At 36.5% G+C, this 21,940-nt stretch overlaps 1 protein-coding gene across 1 annotated transcript; it reads right to left on the reverse strand.

Annotated features, from left to right (window-relative positions):
• Window positions 1-257: 257 nt before the first annotated feature.
• On the reverse strand, window positions 258-1,449 carry LOC132045601 (F-box protein CPR1-like). The gene has a single exon (XM_059436184.1). It carries the CDS (start codon window positions 1,447-1,449, stop codon window positions 262-264), a length of 1,188 nt encoding a protein of 395 aa, XP_059292167.1. The 3' UTR covers window positions 258-261.
• Between the last annotated feature and the right edge of the window lie 20,491 nt (window positions 1,450-21,940).

Below are 21,940 nucleotides of genomic sequence, written 5' to 3' on the forward strand. Positions count from 1 at the left end.
CGCGTGGCACCTTTTGCTCTTTTGGTATTCCAGTTGGCAAGAATAAGATATATCCTACTTATTATTCATAGATATATATACATACAGAGTCTCAACCGAGACATCCGGGTGTCGTGCCACCCCCACCCTTCTACGTAGATCCGCCCCTGATTTCTCCTATATTTAAATAGCAGATAAAGTTATTTTTGGTCAGCCCACCCAACGTGTAATTACTTGCCCATTTTAATTAACAAGTTGAATTTTATGTGCTATATACCTTCTCTAGAATTTCTGAACTTGTTCACCATTCTCGCTTCCTCTTGGTATCTTGGTCAAGTTAGCTTTATAAACTATAGCTCTCATGCTTTTGCAACAACCCTGTAAATTGAATTCCTTGACATCATCAGCATTAATATCATAGGTCATAAGAAATCCTGTTCTGCTTTGAAAAAGCAATAAATTATGTTTCCAAACTGCTAATGGTATTTTAATCGGAAGACCTCTAATTGTGTATTTCTTAATCCATGACTCATATACATCATAATCTTTCATTATCCATATTTCAATCAGATCTTCTGTTGGATCGATAACTGGCACTACGGAAGGGTAACATATCAAGGTTAGAGACTCGTTTAAGATGACGAGGCTACGATGTGGTTCGATGCGAAAATTATGACTAGTGTCAGGCATTCTCATAGTGTAAAAAATCTCAGTGCTCATGTCAAAACAAAGAATTACCGTATGGGCAATCCAGTGAAAAATTCCCTTGTAAAATATCTGAGAACAAGGCAACCAATGTATGACGGGTAATTGTTGATCTACATGATCCAATTCTCTCCAACAATCAATACCCAATTCATAAATCTCAACGTTTTCCTCTTCCACTTGAATATATCCGTAACGATCATCCTTGAGAAACTCAGATATTCTAATAACCTTATAGTCATTCACAACAGAGTCAAAGCCAAATCCAAGGCATCTGATGTATCGATGGAATCCCTTTGGACGATCAAAAGGGCTAGAGAGGAGAAGCCTAATATTTCTAGTAGACGGATTAAATATGACAGTATTAACATTATCCATCAAAGCAATCAAACCATTGCAAGGACCGATTAGTTGATCAAAAATAATACTGCGAGTATCGGTCATATATGGCACATTGAGGTCTGGAAAAATGGGGTTAAGATAATTATCACCACCACCAGAAAGAAAAGAGAAAATAGTTTTATATTGATTGATATCTTCTTTGAACGAGCGCTTAAGGAGAATGAATTCATCTGTCACCGTTGTGGCGCGGTTGAGATGAAGATTGATAAAAGTGGATGATTGCAAGAGAATGTGACAAGTTTTGGAGACACAATTAAATCGCAAGAGAGATTTCATTGGAAGTCTCAAAAGTATACAAATTACAACATCTTCAGGCATTTTCTTAGCAAGTCCATCCGGCATCTTGTAATGTCCATTGGACATAGGGGAATGGTGTTTCTATTAAGTAACATCCTTAGCCTCTCTCATTGCCTGGGGTTTACTGTCAGATTCAAATTGGATGGAAAAACGCAGTTCTCGCATATTAAAATACTTGAGTTCAGATAATTACACAATACTACCACAAACTAAATATAGACACTATGAATTGCATCGTACATCAGACTTCTCATATCATATTACATTATATTATATTAAAAGCATGACCTTCAAAACTAAAAAGTTAAAATGCCTAAATACCCTTCTTTTAAACCTAAATACTAACTTATTTTTTTAAAAAACTCAGGCCTACTAATATCCCAAAGCCAGCCTTCGTAATTCTTGCACAACAGACACAACCATTCAAATAAAATGCTATTTTCTTAACCACTTCAAGAAAAACAGATTCTCTCCATTGAGAGTGCCCCATACAGTAATCACGATGCATTCTCCACCGGAGACATTGAAGAATACCAAAACAAACAAACAAAAAAAGATGGATGAACTCTTGAAAATTCTTCTACCATATTTGTGGGAAATTGGTATAACAACATAATTATTTTGGTCAGTATGTATGTCTATTGATTTATTATTTTTGTCCTTTCTTTTTGCCTTTTTTGTTGCAACTCAAATTGATTGTTTTTTAACTTGTAGAGGGGAGAAAGCTAAGGTGTAGAATTAATTGCACGAGAATTGTTGAGACTTAGGTTGCGGTTTCTGTCTTTTCTTTTTATCATGTTTGACGTTTAATTTATTAATTACTATCTTTATTCCCTTTTCTGGTTATCTAAATATTATTCTTTTCAGAAGAAAATCTAGAAAATCATATTGTGTGTAACATTAAATTAATTAGAACTCAAATTGAGAAGAATAAGTGAAGAGAGGTGAAGGCCAGAGTACTTGAAACATGCATAGAACTCAGTTTACGTAAATTCAAAGTAGGAGGCTTGTCTAGGGGTAAATTATATTGTGGTCATCCAACTTTAATCAGAGTTAATCACGAAAAAAATTACTTTTCGTTTTCTTTTTGTTATATAAAGTCATCCTTCTTTAAAGTTTATCACACAAATATTGCATAAAAATCATCAAATTTTAGAATTTATCACACAAAAGTTATTTTGTTTTATTCTTTATCACATAAAAGTCGTTCAACTTTTGTCAGGTTAACTGTAAAGTATATTTCACCTGAATTTTTATAAATTGCACCGAAAATATGACATCACACTCCAAATAAATTAATTACATGTGGGATAATTTTAGAAACCGCCATCAATGTTTTGCTTCAAAACACTAATTTTTGTTGCGGTTTACAATATTACATTTACTTTCCTTATTTTGATTCCTTTTCCGTAATAATTTTAATAGTGACATTAAAATTTATGTTTACTTTTCTTATTTGGAGTGACATATTTCCGTTACAATATAATAAATTTAGGTGAAATTTACTTTTTCCTTAAGTGGCACGCATCCATCTTTATTACATCACACCAAACAAGATCTTTATATATTTTGCCTATAGAAAAAGAAACTAGGCATTGACGAGTTACCTCTAAACCACCATCATCATTCTCAAATTTGATGCTATAAGGATATGGATGAGGTTTTGTTGAAAAGCCAAGTTTAGAAACCATCTCTTCAGAAAGAACATTAACATGACTTCCTTTATCAATGATTACCGAAATACCTTATTATGGGAGGTATATCTAGTGCGGAAAAGAGATTCCTTTTTCCATAGTTTTTCATATTCTTGAACCCAACGTCCTCTTCTTTCTTACATATAATCTATAATATTCCTCAACTGTGGTCTGATACCAAATTGATGTGATTCTTTGAGTTAACAAAGAACCAATCGACCAGGATCTTATTCTTGAAGTGATTGATGGGCAGAATTCAAGAAACGGACGTAAATCGGGCTATACTTCTCGGAATTATGTGATTTCAAGACGAGGAGAAAGATGACGATTTGAACTATAAAAATAACTATCGAATGGTTTAAATCAAGTAAGTATTGAGGGCAAAACGATGGAAAGAAAATTAAGGTTCTGGGTATGAACTAGAATGAATTTTAATCAAGAAACACGTTCTTGAATGATCAAGAACAAATAAAGTTCCTAAGTCACCACTTGAAATCAATTAACGTGATAAAGAAACACCACACGCAAGTTGAAAATAAGATAAAGACTATTACCACCTTGCTTGGAACCAAAAACAAGAATAAAGAACAAGAAATAGAGAAAATAACTCTATTACAAAACTTAGGTTTATGCTAAAAGCGTGAATAGTATATTTACAAGTCATGAGAACCTTTTATATAGTGCCCTCTTTCTTTTTTTTCATGACTACAAATCCCTATCATACTCTAGAAAGAAAATAACTAAAAACAAGGAAAGTAAAAATCCATATTCTACAAGGAAAAAAATAAAGAAAACTAGAATCCTACTAGAACTAGGATAAAGGTCCTACTAATGATAGGAAATTAAATCCTACTATAATATAAATCAAGAAATAAGCCTATTTAGAAAAGGATTCAAGAAACAAGAATGGGAAATAATCTTCAAACTTGAGCTTCTTGGACTTTTTCTTTTTCTTGAATTCGTCTTTGCTTTCTTGATTTTCTTGAATTTCTTGATATTCTTCATCTTTCATCATAAAGTTGGATAACGTTTATAAAAATAAAATAACACACTTTCGTGTGATAAATTTTAAAGTTGGATGACTTTATGTGATTAGAAATTATGAAAATAATATTTTTTTGTGTGATAAACTTTAAAGTTATGTGATTTTTATGTGATACAAAAATTAAAAAGTTATTTTCCGTGTGATAGAATTTAAAGTTGGATGACTTTCATGTGATAATAAATAGTAAAGTAAGTTTTGCATGATAAATTTAAAGGTAGATGACTTTGTAACAAATATAGAAACGTGAATTCTGCGTAATAAACTCAAAGCTGGATGACCACTGGTGAAATTTACCCGCTTGTTTAGTATTGTTCACCTAAGGTGAAGGAAGAAATTGTACTTATCAGTACTTATGTAGTACTTAACTTACTGCCCAATATCAGTTACTTTAATTTGAATTCTTTACTGATTGCTCTAACATGGTTAATTGTACAGATTGAATGCCTGAACCAACTAACTAAATTGCGGTCTGTGTTTCTTCTTCTTTTATTATCATTATTATTATTATGCTTAATCAGTCTAACCATCTCAGGTTCAATCAAAATGGAGACCGAATTAAAATGAAAACAATGTGTACCTATTGACAAGCTACAAAAAATTCATCTTACTGGGTGACAAACTATTAGTAATTCAAAGAGGTTCAGTGACCATACAAAATTTCAAGACATAAAGGTGTTTTTAAGCCTATAATATTAGTTGACGAAGAGGTAAACAAATTATATATATCTGATTAAACTTTGAATATTATTCTTCGTGGATTCAGACGATACGCAATCAATTTGACCTTGACAAACTGTTTGGGTCAAAATTTGTATTTAACTCAAATAGTTGAATTTGTGTTGAGGTTAAATATAGTTGGTAGTAATTTGATTCAGATAAAAGAATTAAGGTAAGTAATTTCTTAGTTATTGATAAAGAATAGATAAATAAAAAGGAAAGAGTAAACTTATTTCAATATTGATGAACAACAATAGTGTAGCTCTTAATCTTCAAGAATGAATGACAGCTTGATGACCAAAGAATAAAAGTGACAATAAGCAAGAAATAATGATAAGAGCGTATTTTTTCAGTTAGACTTGGATGCCTTCTTCTATCAATGAAAATTCTATTTATAGGTATATGACCCTCTCTGGTGCTCTTCCCGTTGTGTATTTGTAACGGCAATCATTAATTGATGAATTAATGATTGTCATTTAATTTCCTTGATTCTAGCCGTTAATAACCGTTTCAGTCGTTACTGCATTAATTCCATTTAATGCGGAATAAACAGGATCTTATATGTTGTTTCCATTAATGTTCTCACCGTTGACCCAATCTGCTGCCTTTCTGTAAATGTTATGCTCGGCATTACCATCTAATATTTATTCGTCATTGAATAAACTAACACATGTCGTCTACCGGTTGGTCCACGTGTTGGGTACATTTTTTACCCATACAGATAGTCCCCCAATTTTTTGGTTCATCACAAAGATGTTCCCGAGAAATTGTCTCGCTGATTTTCATCAATTCTCTCTAATCTCCACATTTGAATCTTCTTTCCATGGAAGAGGAAACCTTGTAACTGGAGGCAGATCGTGGCCCACTAGCGTGATGAATACATGGCATAATCACAAAAGCTGAAAGGACTTGCATTAAATGATGAAGTCAGACGTGGGCCACGTGCCTGTAACCGTGCCCTTTGTTTTCTCGCCGTTTCCCAAGGTAATGATGGCGAATTTTCATTTTCTACAAAACTTCAAATTTTACTTTTTTCTACTGTCTTATCTTAAATTTTTTGCTCTAAAGTTCTTTAATTTTTTATCTTCTTTATTTCCTTTCCTTCTCTATTTCCCCTAACCATGTCTTCTCCTCCATCTTCTCAAAGCAATTTGCCAAAAAAGACTGTTATTGTTGATGCCTTTCCTCCTTATATAGTGTCACGACCCGAACTACGGCCATGACGGCCGGTCGACCACCGAGCACCACTCATTCTATGTCTTATCCTGCCTTCATTCACATTTCTTATCATTTGTAATCATAGGAAATGATTTTCATTTAAAACACACTTATTGGTATGAACATAAGTCCTTTAGGCCATCAAAATAATAATATACATATATTTCATACACATGAAGTCTATGGGACCATACTACCCACACATACGTATCTACGAGCCTCTACTAGAACACCGAACATATGGACGGACAGACCCCGTCATGCCCAAATATATGTACACAAAATAATGTCTCAAAATAGCACCTCCGAATAAGGGAGGGCTCGCGTAACGCATCTGAGAGCTCCTACGGATGCGCACCGTCTCTGTCTACTGTGGGCATGAAACACGGCGTCAAAGAAAAGGACGCGCACGAATATTGACCGAGTATGTAAGGCATGAATGAAATAAATATAATAGGGGAAGTCATAATGGCACGAGACGAGGACATAACCTTCGATCGGATACATTTTACACATATATTACACATAGCATATCATATAAGCTACCATGGCGTGTACCTCGTCTTATCATACATACCTTATCTTATCGGACCTACGTTATCATATCGTACGTGCACCACCATATCATATATGCATCATCATATCATACATACATCGTCATATCATACATGCATTATCATACCATACACACATCGTCATCATCATACACATCATCGTTAGTTCGCCACCCATCATACACACATCATCATGTCGCCCGTTTTTTCACGTCCGGTAGTCGCACGTATGCAGCCCACCGTGGTGGTCATGTCCGCCCTTTCTCGGTACGGTGGTCATGTCATCACACACATCACACATTCATCATCATTCATGTCATGGAATCACTCATCATTATACATACTATACATTCGTCATCATACATAACATATGTTTATATACATATATAGATATATCGTGGCTTTATCTTAACTTAACGTCATCAAAGCATATATATACATACATTTTATAGGTACATTGTAGGCTAGTATCTAGCATACATATCATAGATTTATAATTATTAATTGTCTTACAAGCATATCATGGCTCTATCATAATTTTGTATCATTACATACATGCATATACATATATCATCACAACATATATTGGGACTCATAGGCATCTATAGTCATGTCGGGGTGACGTAAGGTCGTGGAACCCCGATCACATTATGGAGTAATCAGATCATCGTATCTCACCTTGAAGGGACTAACATTTTGAGGTGAGTGTACATAAGAAAAGCAACAATAGAATCATACTTAGAGTCATTGACTCGTGGGCGTCATTCCTCACTTAGGACTTTTTAGATTTAACTCTTCATCGTCAATTAATGTGCCCGAGCCTTATCTCTCTTCTTTATCTTACACATGTGTAGCTTCCTATAGTCGTAGACTCATCGTCATTACTATCGTGCCCATAATGTATATCTCTTATCTTTCTCTCGTATGACTATTTATGAACGTAGGCTCTTAGTTCTTCGGAGTTTGGGAGATTCATGGAGACGGAGGAAGATCATGCCTTGAAGGGAAAGAGGCCAACATTTTAAGATGGGTCTATCAACATTGAATAATAGCAAGGAGTCGTATGAAGATCATTAACTTTGTAGAAATCTTGTATCATAAGTTTTAGGATCTCTAGACTCGGTTCATCATCATATTCATATCATACTTCTTACGTCATCTCATGCGAGCTCTCTATAGCGTAGACTCCTCATTTCCGATACATACATATGTGTAGAGAGATCATAGAAAAATAGGAGAATTCATACCATAAGATTCATGCCTTAGAAAGAAAAGGTTGAGCCTTACATACCTTCGTCGTTTAACTACTCGATTTCTTGCTCGTCCTCTTTTAATGCACTCGTTAATACCTTCAATGTGATTCGTATCAACATTAGTTAGACAATCATGAGAGCGTATTTACTAGAGCTATAGAAAATTGGGCAGCGTTTCCTTTGTTTATACTACTTTCCGCCATATTCCATATCAACCCTCAACATTCATAACAATGATCACAATATCCTAAACAATAAGCATCATCCACTCGCATTATCCACATTTAGAAATTTCACTCCAAATTCTCCATATTCATGACCCAAGTTCACTATCGTTGTCTTTCACATAAAATACTTATTTCATGTTCTAAATGTCATTTATAACGTATTCATAATCTCAACATATCAATATCCACAACTCAAACCAAACTTCTATTCATCAACAACACTATTGTCTCCTTTATGACCCATTTCATATATTTTTGTACCACCAACGTGTTTCAACTTTACAATACTCCTAACATCATGAAAATACCATAAAACATACCTTAGATGATAAAGGAACAAGCCTTGGATGATAATACACCTCTTGCACCAAAACCCTATTTCACCCTTTCTTGAATTTCTTAGTTTAGATGGCTTTAATGAGGATTCATACACTTGATTCTTGTTGGTTTGATGAAGTTGATCACAATTTTTCCTTGGATTCATGTGTTTGAAGTGTATGGAAGGTTCTAGAGGCTTTGAGAGAGATGGAGAGATGTATGGAATGAAATAAATGAAGCGGGAACACATTTATAAACTTGGAACATTTCGACTGTCGGGTGTTCCACTTGACCGTTCCACGGTCCGTGGAACCAAGTGCTGGCCGTGGAACTGGTCGTGGTTCATGACCATCCAGCCACCTCCTCTGCTGGCAGTTCCACGGACCCATCCACGGTCCGTGGAATATTATATGGGCCGTGGAAGTGGTCATGGAATTCACTGCTTCTCCGAAATTGTTCCCGTCGTCTCGTTTGATCTCCAATCCTTATGGAACCTTCTTAGCACTTGTTTATCACTTCATTAGCAATCTAAGGGATGTTATAACTCTTTTCCAAAACATCCTTAAGACATCATTAGTTCAATACTCGTAATTTGCCCAACACGCTCAACTTATAACCCGCTTTTCTTAACAACTTTCTTTCCTTGACTCGAATGTCTCCCAAATCTTATTTAGAATCATCAATTGCTAGTTCTTACTTTTGAAAACATCGTGTACTTCATACTCCTCATTAGCCTATTCACTGTGTATTAACGAATTTTTTTTTCGAGGTGTAACATTCTTCCCCCCTTAAAAACATTCGTCCTCGAATGTTAAGCATTCAGGAATTCTACAAAAATTTCGCCAGAGTTTCTCCTATAATATGGCATTGCCATCATGTCACAGCAACCCATAATAAGCATGCCTCACAGGGCCACAACACAATAGCATTATAAATTGGCCACACTCGACCCGTTTGCATAAAAGAAAGCATACATACCTCAAAATCTCGATGTCTCACCATAACTTTCTTCTGGAGGCTGAAATTAGTACGGATAGTTGGATCTCATGATTTCTTCAGCTTCCCATGCCATCTCTTCTCGATTATTATTTCTCCATAAAACTTTAACTGAGGCTATTTCTTTGTTTGTAGGCTTCCGTGCTTGCCTATCTAATATGGCAATGGGCTTTTCATCATACACTAACTTTTCTGTTACCTACACATCACCTAGGGGGACGATCCTAGTAGAATATCCAACGCATTTACCAAGCGTCGAGGCATGAAAACTGGATGGACTGACTCCAGATCAGGGGGTAAATCTAATTCGTAAGCCACTTGGCCTACTTCGCGCACAATTTCATAAGGTCCAATATACCGGGGACTTATCTTCCCCTTCTTGCTAACTCTCGTAGCGCCCTTCATTGGCGACACTTTCAAGAATACCCAATTTTTCACTTGGAGTTCCAAGTCTCGTCGACCCTTCTTCTTGCTCAATAACGATATTAGGTCTTACATAGTTGCAGATCTATCTCACTTGGTTTCATTGGCAAAGTATAAATACTAGCAAGTTACATAATCGTTCTTGAGTGATTTGTGTGCATACACCCCTACATATCCATATACATATTCGTTTTCGTAGTCGTATTTTCATTCATACTCGCATTCATCTACATATTCACTTTCATAGCATTTCTATATCCATAACATATTTGTACTCGCATTCTATCATATACATATCACATACGTTACATTTGCTTAGCACATTCGTACTTATATTGATTTCATATACATAGCATTTACATAGCATACCCGACCACGAAGGTTCAGTGTCAGACATAAGCACGTATACATATAAGATTATAGACATCTTTAGCGTCGTTACTATCGTCGTTCATTACATCTATCTGTCACATCTTAGGGTCTATCATTCAATTTCTATACTTAGGTTCTCTCTACTCGCTTCCCCCCTTTTAGGGTTTTGCCTGTACCATTTTCCAATCCGTTGGTTCGCCTTACAATCTTTATTTATATCCTATATATATCCATCTTGCTATACTACACCTTATGCCGTTTCCCATGATTTATAGCTACGATAATTCGTGTGTGAGGGCTTAACATACTCTTCTTATAGTTTTTGTATTCAATGACACGACAGGCATAGCAACCCGAACAAGGATGTATTTCACTTAGCTCCTCTGGCAATTATGAGTCGGTGTCTAGATTTCTCCAATTAACAACTTTCGTTTCATGGAGATATTCACCATAGTAGTAGGTCTAGCCATCCGTACCGTCCATGTAATGTCACTTACCTTTCTTTGATACCCCAAAATTCACGTATAGCATCATCTTTTTCCCTCTCTTCTCATTTCAAACTATTCCTCTCCTTCCTATAATCGACTTATAGCAATCGTAATTGCGCTTTCCCTTAAACTCACCATTTTGTCTTCCTTTGTTTTCACGGATCTAAGTCCCCTGTACCACTAACACCACTTCTTGCCTCATACTCCGTTACTTTTGTGTCGCATTCAACATTGACTTCAAAACCAATCATAATCATGTCACACTCGTCGATGGTGATAGCCTTACTTTATCGCTCTATCATTGTACGGTAAACTCGTAATTCATAGCCGCATTTCTCTTTCCAACTTATTCTTTTGTACACTTTACTCGTTCCCTCTTAGTGGAGGATATTCGTAGGAGATGCGTCTTCCTTTTCTCATAATACAACTTATTTCTTAAGCACACATACTTTGTATATCTCCTCTTCCTTCTATATCCGTACTCAATTCTCTACATTCTTTCCTCTTCAATTTACCATATTACCTCCCTTTTCATAATCAATCCTTTATTCCTAGCACATGGGATCCTATCCTTCACTCAATACCGCTTTGTCCTTTAGAACATATCGCCCTTGTACACTCCGTCCTCAATCACTCATTTTGCTGGCCTTCTCTCTCTTCACGATAATTGTCTACGATCCCGCAACTTCCTCTCTCTCTCTCTCTCTCTCTCTCTTTTTCAGCAGGATTTCTCTTGTAAACATAACAATCCCACACCTGTACATATCTCAATAAAACACGTCCCATGCCTTAATAAGGACACATATCGGGACACACATAATACGCAACTCAAGCAACATAAAATCACTTACTATTAAAGGATATAATTAATGGAGCTTGTCTCATAAGTCGGGCCTGCGCACTCAGTCTAGGATTCCGTCATGTATATTTTCGTACACATGTTATTATATGAAACACACCTCCAATCGACTTACTCGTAATTCATGATTCTAGCTATCACTAGGCCACTAGCAAATATTGTCATCTCAAATTATTGGGTTGGCTCAGATTTCTCACCTCAACACAATCATCACATCGAGAGTAATATATGACAGCATAAAGCCCGAACCAATCGGCGCATACATACCATAAGGGATTAACGAAAAATATACCTGGGTCAAAATCGGACGGATATTCGAGATCCTGTCGCTCAGCCTATGCATGGGTATGTCGCCGGGATCATTTAGACCGGGCATCTCTTTGATCTCTATCACCGCCTAATAATCGTAACCTTGACCTTGGCCGTGAGGCCGTACTAGTGATGAAGAGCTACTACCACTCCCGTGGACCGAACCTTATCTTTGCCACGTAGCGATGGATAATCGCGCCTAAAATGGCCGGCCGAGCACAAGCATAACAAACATCGAACCCAAGCGGCACGGTCCGAATGTAACTTCCTACATTGACTACATCTTGGCACAAATGGCCTCATCTCGGCTTCGAATCACCCTATTTCGAGAATTAGAAACTCGGACTTTGGGCGGCCTAGAATCGCAGTAGATCCATCACTCCGGATCCCGGAAAATAGTGGAGGAGCACTAGTTGTTGAACGAGTGCGAGTGCCGGAGAATTGCCTCGGAGCGCCCCTTAACTCATGATCCAACTCTAAAAAATTAACTCTTTTTCTCCGACCCCTGTTACCGTGGTCCATATCCTACCGCTGAGCTTGGGCGGCTACTAACTGGGTCAGTAAAAGGATGGTCTGTCTCATCTCTTGGCCCGAGGTGTCTGGAGAAGGGATTGGAGCTTCCCTCTGATCCTCTAAAGTGGGCAAGGTACGCGGAATCCGCGATAGGGCCTTGCTTTGGGGTTCACTCTCCCCCACATCCGTAGATGGCCCTTGTTCCAGCCCTTCTGCAATCACTGCTTTGCCCTTCTGGGCGGTAGTAGCGTTTCTTTTCATCGACTTTACTGAAATCATAGACGCACCATTAGAGAGGGGAAAATCTTATAACATGGCTCTATCGCACGATCTCATAAGAAGAAAATGGTCATTTTTCCTAAATGCCCTGTAGCCTCCTGTTTATTAGCGTGGCGCGCAACACACCATAAACAAGACTCTACTAGACACGGCTCGTAGACACTTCCTAGGAATGAACTGCTCTGATACCACTTTTGTCACGACCCGAACTACGGGCCATGACGGGTACCCGAGGCTGACCACCGAGCACCACTCATTCTATGTCTTATCCTGCCTTCATTCACATTTCTTATCATTTGTAATCATAGAAAATGATTTTCATTTAAAACAGATTTACTTTTATAAATATGAGCCCCTTTGGCCATCAAAATGATATACATGTACCTATATATATATACATATACATGAACACTATGGGACCATACTACCCACACATGTGTATCTACGAGCCTCTACTAGAACACTGAACATATGGACGGGACAGGACCCCGTCGTGCCCAAAATATGTACACAAAATAATGTCTCGAAATAGCACCTCCGAAATAAGGGAGGGCTCCTGTAACTCTGCTGAGAGCTCCTACGGGTCTGCACCGTCTCGCTGTCTACCTGTGGGCACGAATACAGCGTCTAAAGAAAAGGACGTCAGTACGAATATTGCACTGAGTATGTAAAGCATGAATGAAATAAATATAATAGGGAAGTCATAATGGCACAGGACGAGGACATAACCTTTGACTGGATACATGTTACACATATATTACACATAGCATATCATATAAGCTACCATGGCGTGTACCTCGTCTTATCATACATACCTTATATTATATACGTTATTATCATACATATCATATCATATATGCATCATCATATCATACATACATAGTCATATCATACATGCACACATACCATACACACATCATCATCATTAGTTCACGTCCGGTACCCATCGTACGTGCCCCCAAATGGTGATCATGTCCGCCTTTTCTCGGTACGGTGTAGTCGCACGCAGCCCACTGGTGGTGGTCATGTCCGCCCTTTTCTCGGTACGGTGGAATCATGTCATCACACACATCACACATTCATCATCATTCATGTCATAATCTCATCATTATACATACTATACATTCGTCACCATACATAACATATGTTTATCGTTACCATACATTTCATAGACATATCGTGGCTTTATCTTAACTTAACGTCATTAAAGCATTTATTCATGTATACATACATTTTATAGGTACATTGTAGGCTAGCATCAGCATACATATCATAGATTTATAATTATTAATTACCTTATAGGCGTATCATGGCGTCATCATAATTTGGGACGATTACGTACATGTACATATACATATAACATCACAACATATATGGGGACTCATAGGCATTTATAGTCATGTCGGGGTGACGTAGGGTCGTGGAACCCCGATCACATTATGGAGTAATCATATCGTCGTATCTCACCTTGAAGGGACTAACATTTTGAGGTGAGTGTACCTAAGAAGAAGCATCAATAGAATCATACTTAGAGTCATTGACCTCGTGGGCGTCATTCCTCACTCTAGGACTTTTTAGATTTAACTCGTCATCGTCAATTATCGTGCCCGAGCCTTATCTCTCTTCTTTATCTTACACATGTGTAGCTTCCTATAGTCGTAGACTCATCGTCATTACTATCGTTCCCATAATGTATATCTCTTATCTTTCTCTCGTATGACTATTTATGAACGTAGGCTCTTAGTTCTTCGGAGTTTGGGAGATTTATGAAGACGGAGGAAGATCATGCCTTGAAGGAAAAGAGGCCAACATTTTAAGATGGGTCTATCAACATTGAATAATAGCAAGGAGTCGTATGAAGATCATTAACTTTGTAGAAATCTTGTATCATAAGTTTTAGGATTTCTAGACTCGGCTCATCATCATATTCATCTCATACTTCTTACTTCATCTCATGCGAGCTCTCTATAACGTAGACTTCTCATTTCCGATACATACATATGTGTAGAGAGATCATAGAAAAATAGGAGAATTCATACCATAAGATTCATGCCTTAGAAAGAAAAGGTTGAGCCTTACATACCTTCGTCGTTTAACTACTCGATCGTTTGCTCGTCCTCTTTTAATGCACTCGTTAATACCTTCAATGTGATTCATATCAACATTAGTTAGACAATTATGAGAGCGTATTTACTAAAGCTATACAAAATTGGGCAGCGTTTCCTTTGTTTATACTACTTTCCGCCATATTCCATATCAACCCTCAACATTCATAACAACGATCACAATATCCTAATCAATAAGCATCATCCACTCGCATTATCCACATTTAGAAATTTCACTCCAAATTCTCCATATTCATGACCCAAGTTCACTATCGTCTTCTTTCACATAAAATACTTATTTCATGTTCTTAATGTCATTTATAATGTATTCATAATCTCAACATATCAATATCCACAACTCAAACCAAACTTCTATTCATCAACAACACTATTGTCTCCTTTATGACCCATTTCATATATTTTTGTACCACCAACGTGTTTCAACTTTACAATACTCCGAACATCATGAAAATACCATAAAACATACCTTAGATGATGAAGGAACAAGCCTTGGATGATAATATACCTCTTGCACCAAAACCCTATTTCACCCTTTCTTGAATTTCTTGGTTTAGATGGCTTTAATGAGGTTTCATACACTTGATTCTTGTTGGTTTGATGAAGTTGATCACAATTTTTCCTTGGATTCATGTGGTTGAAGTGTATGGAAGGTTCTAGAGGCTTTGAGAGAGGTGGAGAGAGATGTATGGAATGAAATAATTGAAGTGGGAACACATTTATAAACTTGGAACATTTCAGCCCGTTGGGAGTTCCACGGACTGTTCCACGGTCCGTGGAACCAAGTGCTAGCCGTGGAACTGGTCGTGGTTCATTACCAGCCAGCCACCTCCTCTGCTGGCAGTTCCACGGACCCATCCACGGTCCGTGGAATATTATATGGGCCGTGAAGTGGTCGTGGAACTCACTGCTTCGCCAAAGTTGTTCCCGTCGTTTCGTTTGTTCTCCTATCCTTATGGAACCTTCTTGACACTTGTTTATCACTTCATTAGCAATCTAAGGGATGTTGTAACTCTTCTCCAAAGCATCCTTAAGGCATCATTAATTCCATACTCGTAGTTTGCCCAACACACTCAACTTTTAACCCGCTTTCCTTAACAACTTTCTTTCCTTAACTCGAATGTCTTTCAAATCTTATTTAGAATCATCAAATGCTAGTTTTTACTTATGGAAACATCGTATACTTCGTACTCCTCATTAGCCTATTCACTGTGTATTAACGAAAAAAATTTTGACGTGTAACAGTGTGACCCAGGGTATTATGCGTGGCTACTGGGACACTTAGCTCATGCACTTACACTAGGGGTCGCACCTCCCCAAGAAGCCCAAGAAGAGGAGCCTATGAAAGAGTGCCTGGAGGGTATAGACTAGCATTTGTCTAGGATCTTGGAAGAAATAGACCCAGTGATTGTCAAGATGGAGCTATATCAGACACGCCTTCGCATTCAGACTACCCTTTGAAGGGTCAAGAAGGCCAGGACAAGCTAAGCCTCAACATCAGGCGCTGGAAGACCTCCCTGATTACTACTTTTGTTATTATAAGCCCCATGTCGGCTTCATCATCACTTTTGTAATCCCTTCGGGGAAGATATTATTATTATTTATTAAATCATGATGACTTTTTTGGGGCAATGGTTTATCTTCACAAATGGCACTTACATGTTTCAAACGATTAAGAAAGCCTTAACTCAAAAAGGCCTAAGAAACACGAGTATTATAAATATATGCAAATTACATGATTTCTTGCTACGTGCTTCACATGCCTATTTCCTATGTGTGTGGTCATATATCAAAGCTTGAGTACTATTGGTCCGATGATCTAAACTAAATACCCAAAAGAAAAACCACTAGGCTTAAAACTTACCCAAATTTATCTCCACAAAAGGTTGACACACGATGGCGAATCAAGGAGGGCAGGAAGCGCGAACTTTAGGGGAGACAACTGAGATGCTGCGGGACAAGGTGCTGCAGATGGAAAAGCACCTCCAGGAAATAGGAAAGAAATTGAGGAGGTAGACGGATTACTGGGCATGGTTGGGAACCCACTAGAAGGTAAATACTATGGAAATTTCCCTGAAGAGGTGAGAATTGGTGCTAAACTACATACCACTAGAGAGAAGGCCTGTAACACCCAGAGAAGGAACCCTGGAGGGGACGAATGGGGAACAAGGAGCCGGGTCGAATCTGTGGGTGTTTGCATCAGACCCACAAGAAGAAATAGAGCCCCAAGAAAAGGATCCCGAGCCCATTGAAGAATAAGAGATGGAGGAGGAAGAAGAAGAACCAAAGGAGGAAGAGGAAGAGCCTCGGGACATGGAAGAAACAGAGCCTATCGACATAGGGGCCGAAGAAGGGGAGAACCCATTTGATATGTTTCTCGAGTTTCAAGGGAACAATGCGGATGACGAATCCGAGTATTATGTCCCCACTGAGGAGGGAACGGATTTCTATGCACTTTTGCCTATGTTGATGCCTGGTGCCTCTACTATGGCATTAGAGAACTTTGGAAGGGAAAATCTTCCTACACCCGTGTTGACACCTAATTTTCACCTCATAAGATGCGTATTTTAGTTTTCAAGTTTCCCGAGTCAAAGTCGGAGTAAGGATACACCCTTAAAAAGGTTAAAATTTTAAAATCCTGAGAAAATAGCAAAACAACGCTTAATTATTATTTCCTGGAAAAAAAAACTAACAACAGCGAGAGATACGAGTTATTTACTTTCGTCCCGCTCCATCTAATTCGGGAAAATTGTTAATTAAAACGACGTACAAATTACAGCTCATTTTTTATCGCATTTTTAATATTTAAAATATTGCTCAGAACTATGTCAATATTGGGCTCGTTTTAAAGCTCGCATCTTAACTTTACGAGTTTTATTTTTTATTTAGCCTAAATAATTATTATATTTGGCAATATATGCATTAATAATATATGTTCAATAGTTTAATTAAATATAGAGGGGCTTATTTTGATATTTAATAAAGAGGAGGGGGAGTTTTTTTTTTAAAAAGGGGGAAACTTTCACCCCCCCCCCCCCCCAATTTATTTCGTTTACCCGACCCCACTTTACCTCTCAAATGAGGCGATATGGCGATTTAGGGGTTTTGGTGCCTCTGGTGGTGTTTCATGGCGAATTTCAGGTCATTTTGACCAAAATTGAGAGGGCTTTTATGCCCTTTCATGTGTTCTCATGATTACCAGGTTTCATTTCGTTTAATTTTTGTTAATTACATCATTTGAACCCTGTTTCTCATGGATGTTGCTCGGGTTTCTATGCGTGATGGTTGCCATGGGTGGGACCTCGAGTCCTTAGCCATCTTGTGCACCACATGCACTCATGTGGGAACCTAGGGTAATTTTCAGGAAGGTCCATCGATTGTGTACGAATTGTGGGGATTTTATCCCATTGGTACAATTTCGGTACAATTGTACCATTGGAATTGCGCCATATGGTGATTTGTGCTAGCAAATGTACTATCCTCGTACTTATCTAATTTTTTGTGGATTTTATTGGATTTTGGGGTACAAGTTAGTTAGATTTTGTTTTTTCCTATCTGCTTTATTTTGAAATTATGATAAGGTAAGCTTTCATTTTATTTGGATCAATCTTGTTGGATTGATCTTTTCTTATTTTCTTTTCTTTGCTTTTAGCTGGATCAATCTCTTCTGGATTGATGTGTACATATTTTCTTTATCAATAAAATTCCACCTTAATGGTGGCCTTTAATTAAAAAAATAAATTATGATAAGGTATAATTTGACAATTTTTTGGGGGGAAATAGGAGGACAGGTGTCCTTTATTTTCGTCCTAAGGATTCCTATACAATGGAGGCTATAAATAATAAGTTGAAGCACAAGAAAAGGGTCCAAGTTTTTATTCCCTAAAAAAACTAAGGCTTCATATATACTAGCTATACAGTTAATATTATAGGATATACAAAAATACAATATATAGGAAAAGATAAAAATATAAGAAGAAAGGTGATTGGAGGATTTGTGAAGGGTTTTTGTTGCTTGGAGTGTTGAACCAATCCCCTTTTAATCTTTAGGTTGCCCCAACAAAAGGTAAATTCTCATTTCAAACTATGATTATCCATTATTTGTGATGCTTGTTAGTTAGAAAAAAATAGTTTGATTCTGTTTTAGTGATTAAGTGTTCTGTTTCCTTTGTTGTTATTTGAAATTTAAAAATGAGTTAGGAAGTTTAAAATTAGACAATTTTAAGTAATTTTGTGTTGGTTAAGTTAATAAAAATGAAGAAAAAAGATAATTTAAGTTAGGATTCTTGACAATAAGTTAGTAAAGTTGATAGTTTTAATCTAAGTTAGCCATTTTTTATAGTTCTTGATAAGAAACATTAGTTGGTTGGAACTTGGTTTATAACCTTATACCTTCTTAACTTTGTACGATATTTTTAAATTATAAGTTAGATTGGAGAAACTAGATATGATTAAGTTGAAAACACCGCTAAGTCTAGAAATGTGCCTCTTTGAACCTGTTTTAGTCTCAAGTATTAAAAGTGACTTCTTTCCTTCATTATTGAGTGAGTGTTTACTTGTCTCAATAGCTTGATTCATTTTAGAACAATATGACTGCTAAGATGTTAAAACTATTTTAAATAAGTAAGTTTTTTTCTAAAAATAGATCCTGGAGTCTTCTTTTAAAGTTTAACTGCAATTTGTGAAAACTTGAATGCCCTGTGTGAGTTTGAGTGTGAAAATAGGATTTGCAAGTCACTTTTGACTTTAAAATTTCTAAACTTGATTTGTAGTCTGTTAGCTTCTTGTTTTATCAGAAAATGATTTTTTAAGAAGTAAAATGTTATTTCTGGGATATAGTTTAGGGATTGGAAGTTTAAAACTATCTACATATGAATTATAGTTTAAAATGAAATTTGGATGCCTTATTAGCTTTTAACTTTGTCAAAATAAGTAAAAGAAAAGGGTTGTAAGTTAGTCTTCTGTGTGGATTATGGAGTTGTTGAGATTATGGACCTAACTAAATAATACTAAGCCTAATATTTTGGAACCTGTCTTTGCTAAACTATGGTCTTATAAGCCTGTGTAGTTTCATATTTGTTCTTGTTTGGAAACTTTGGAAGTTTAAAAAATAAAGTAGGCCAGAAATACCCTTTGTTTTAATACTTGTCCCGTTTGAGGTCATTTATGTTATAAAGAAGTTGCAAAATCGAATTGTGTTTTTTCCAAGAAATAAGTGTAAAAGGTCTAAACCAGTGTTAAAGTTGAATGTAATTCCTGGAACTATAGAAGTTGTTTTTCCTTTCTTTGTATGTCACAATTGGTGCAAAACTGTTTGTTTTATGGCTTGAGTTCTCAAAACCAACTTGGCTTGATCACTGGTTTTAAAGCACTCAGCCTTAGGAATTTTAACAATTAAACACTTAGGAATTAAGTAGGAAATTATTTAAAACCATGTGACACTCCTACTAGTTCAGTTTGTCCTCCTTTGTTTCAAAATAAGTCTCAAAGTATGCATTGTCCATCTTGTTTTATGTTGTCTTAACTGTGTTAATCTCTATTTGCCTTGATGATCCTAGGATAGGTACCATGTACCCTCTATGAGTTCCTTCTAGATTCTTTGAAGTGTTGAATTTCCTGTTTGTAACTGCCTTTGCTGTGTGACCTTCAATGTGACAAATTTGTCTTAAAACCTTTCCTAAGATAGAACATGTCCCTTATTAGCCTTATTGAGACACTGTTAGACCTCTTAAAATCAACCTAGTTTGGAATACCTCTTTGTGTGATAGTATTTGTAACTTGTACACTATTTAGAGTAATTTTACTATTTTTGGAAGAAAATTAAGACTGAAGTTTTTAAAAGGATGAAAATCTGTTTTGGCTTAAAACCAGTAGACCATGATTGGAAAATGTGCTATAAGTTTGCATTTTTTGTTCATTTTTCCAAATCTGGAAAGGTAAAGTTGAGTAAAACTATTTCCTGTGTAAAACTGCTTTTGTGATTCTTGCTAAGTGATTAAGGTATACATTGAACCTAGTATTAGCTATTTGTACTCAAAACTTGTGAGTCTGACTCCTGCTTACCATTGATTACAAATTTCTGTTGACTAATAGGCTAAAAACTATAAAACTCGAGATATGAGCCTATTATGTATAGGTTGTGTGTTCCATGATTTCATTTGAATGATTATTTTGACTCTGCACCTAGATAAACCCTCTCTAATAGTGCAAAACTTAGTCTATAAAACTGCTCTTGACAAGTTAGCCTTTTGACCTAATATTTAGTGTTGAGGGATGTCTAGGATAAAAAATAGGATTCTGAAAAGGTTCATCTCCTTTTATTTACTTGAATTCCCTTTACCTGAGGCCACAAGGCATTTCTGTTAGTTTAAGTGTGCATTACAATTTGATTTTGACACCAAAAGCTGATTTTATAAAGAAGAAGAGATCTCGTATTGGTGCTTCATGTGAACAGGTTTTCTAGAATTCCAAAACTAAATTGGACTACTTGTTTGTTTGCCCATCTTGCTTCTTCCTTTTGACTGCCTTTGTGACAGTTGGAATTTTAAACTTGCTTGAAATATGATTGGAGAGGTATTAAGTACAAAGACTGTGAACTTGTTTTTTCTGAAATGTGTGTGTTGTGTTGATTATAGAAGTTTAAAAGAAAGCTATAAATATTTTTGTTTGAAAAGCTACACTGCATTTGCTTGTTGTTAACTTGGCTGCTTTCTCCTCTTCTTGCCTGATATATGATTCTACGCTGAACTTCAATAATATTGCTGAAAATCCTTCCTTTGAACGTTGTCTGAATCAGCACACTTAACTGGTTAGGGAAATGAATATGAAACTATTATAATTTTGCCCCTCTTGTTTCTTTTATTGATGGATATTGCTGTGTCTATGAGTGTGACCCCTCTATGATCATTTAGGTCTAGACTTACATTTGAAACCACTGCCCATATTTACCTAGTTCATATTTGTAACTATCTGAAATCTGTATAAATGGCTTTTTCTGAAAATTGATCTTTAGGACTATGTGTGTAACTGTCATTTTCTTCCACTAGTTTAATAAGACAATTTGAAAACAAGTTGAGATTTGAAGCATCATTTAAAGGTCTCTAAACACTTCACAGAATTTGGCATTGTTGGGTTGCTTGTGACTTGTCTTAACCTATGTTTGGAGACCC

Source organism: Lycium ferocissimum, unplaced genomic scaffold, assembly GCF_029784015.1.
Source record: "Lycium ferocissimum isolate CSIRO_LF1 unplaced genomic scaffold, AGI_CSIRO_Lferr_CH_V1 ctg7179, whole genome shotgun sequence".
NCBI classification, from domain to species: domain Eukaryota; kingdom Viridiplantae; phylum Streptophyta; class Magnoliopsida; order Solanales; family Solanaceae; genus Lycium; species Lycium ferocissimum.

What these genes read in the sequence shown, in the direction of transcription:
- LOC132045601 (XM_059436184.1), bottom strand. Translation starts at nt 1,449, where the DNA reads ATGTCCAATGGACATTACAAGATGCCGGATGGACTTGCTAAGAAAATG.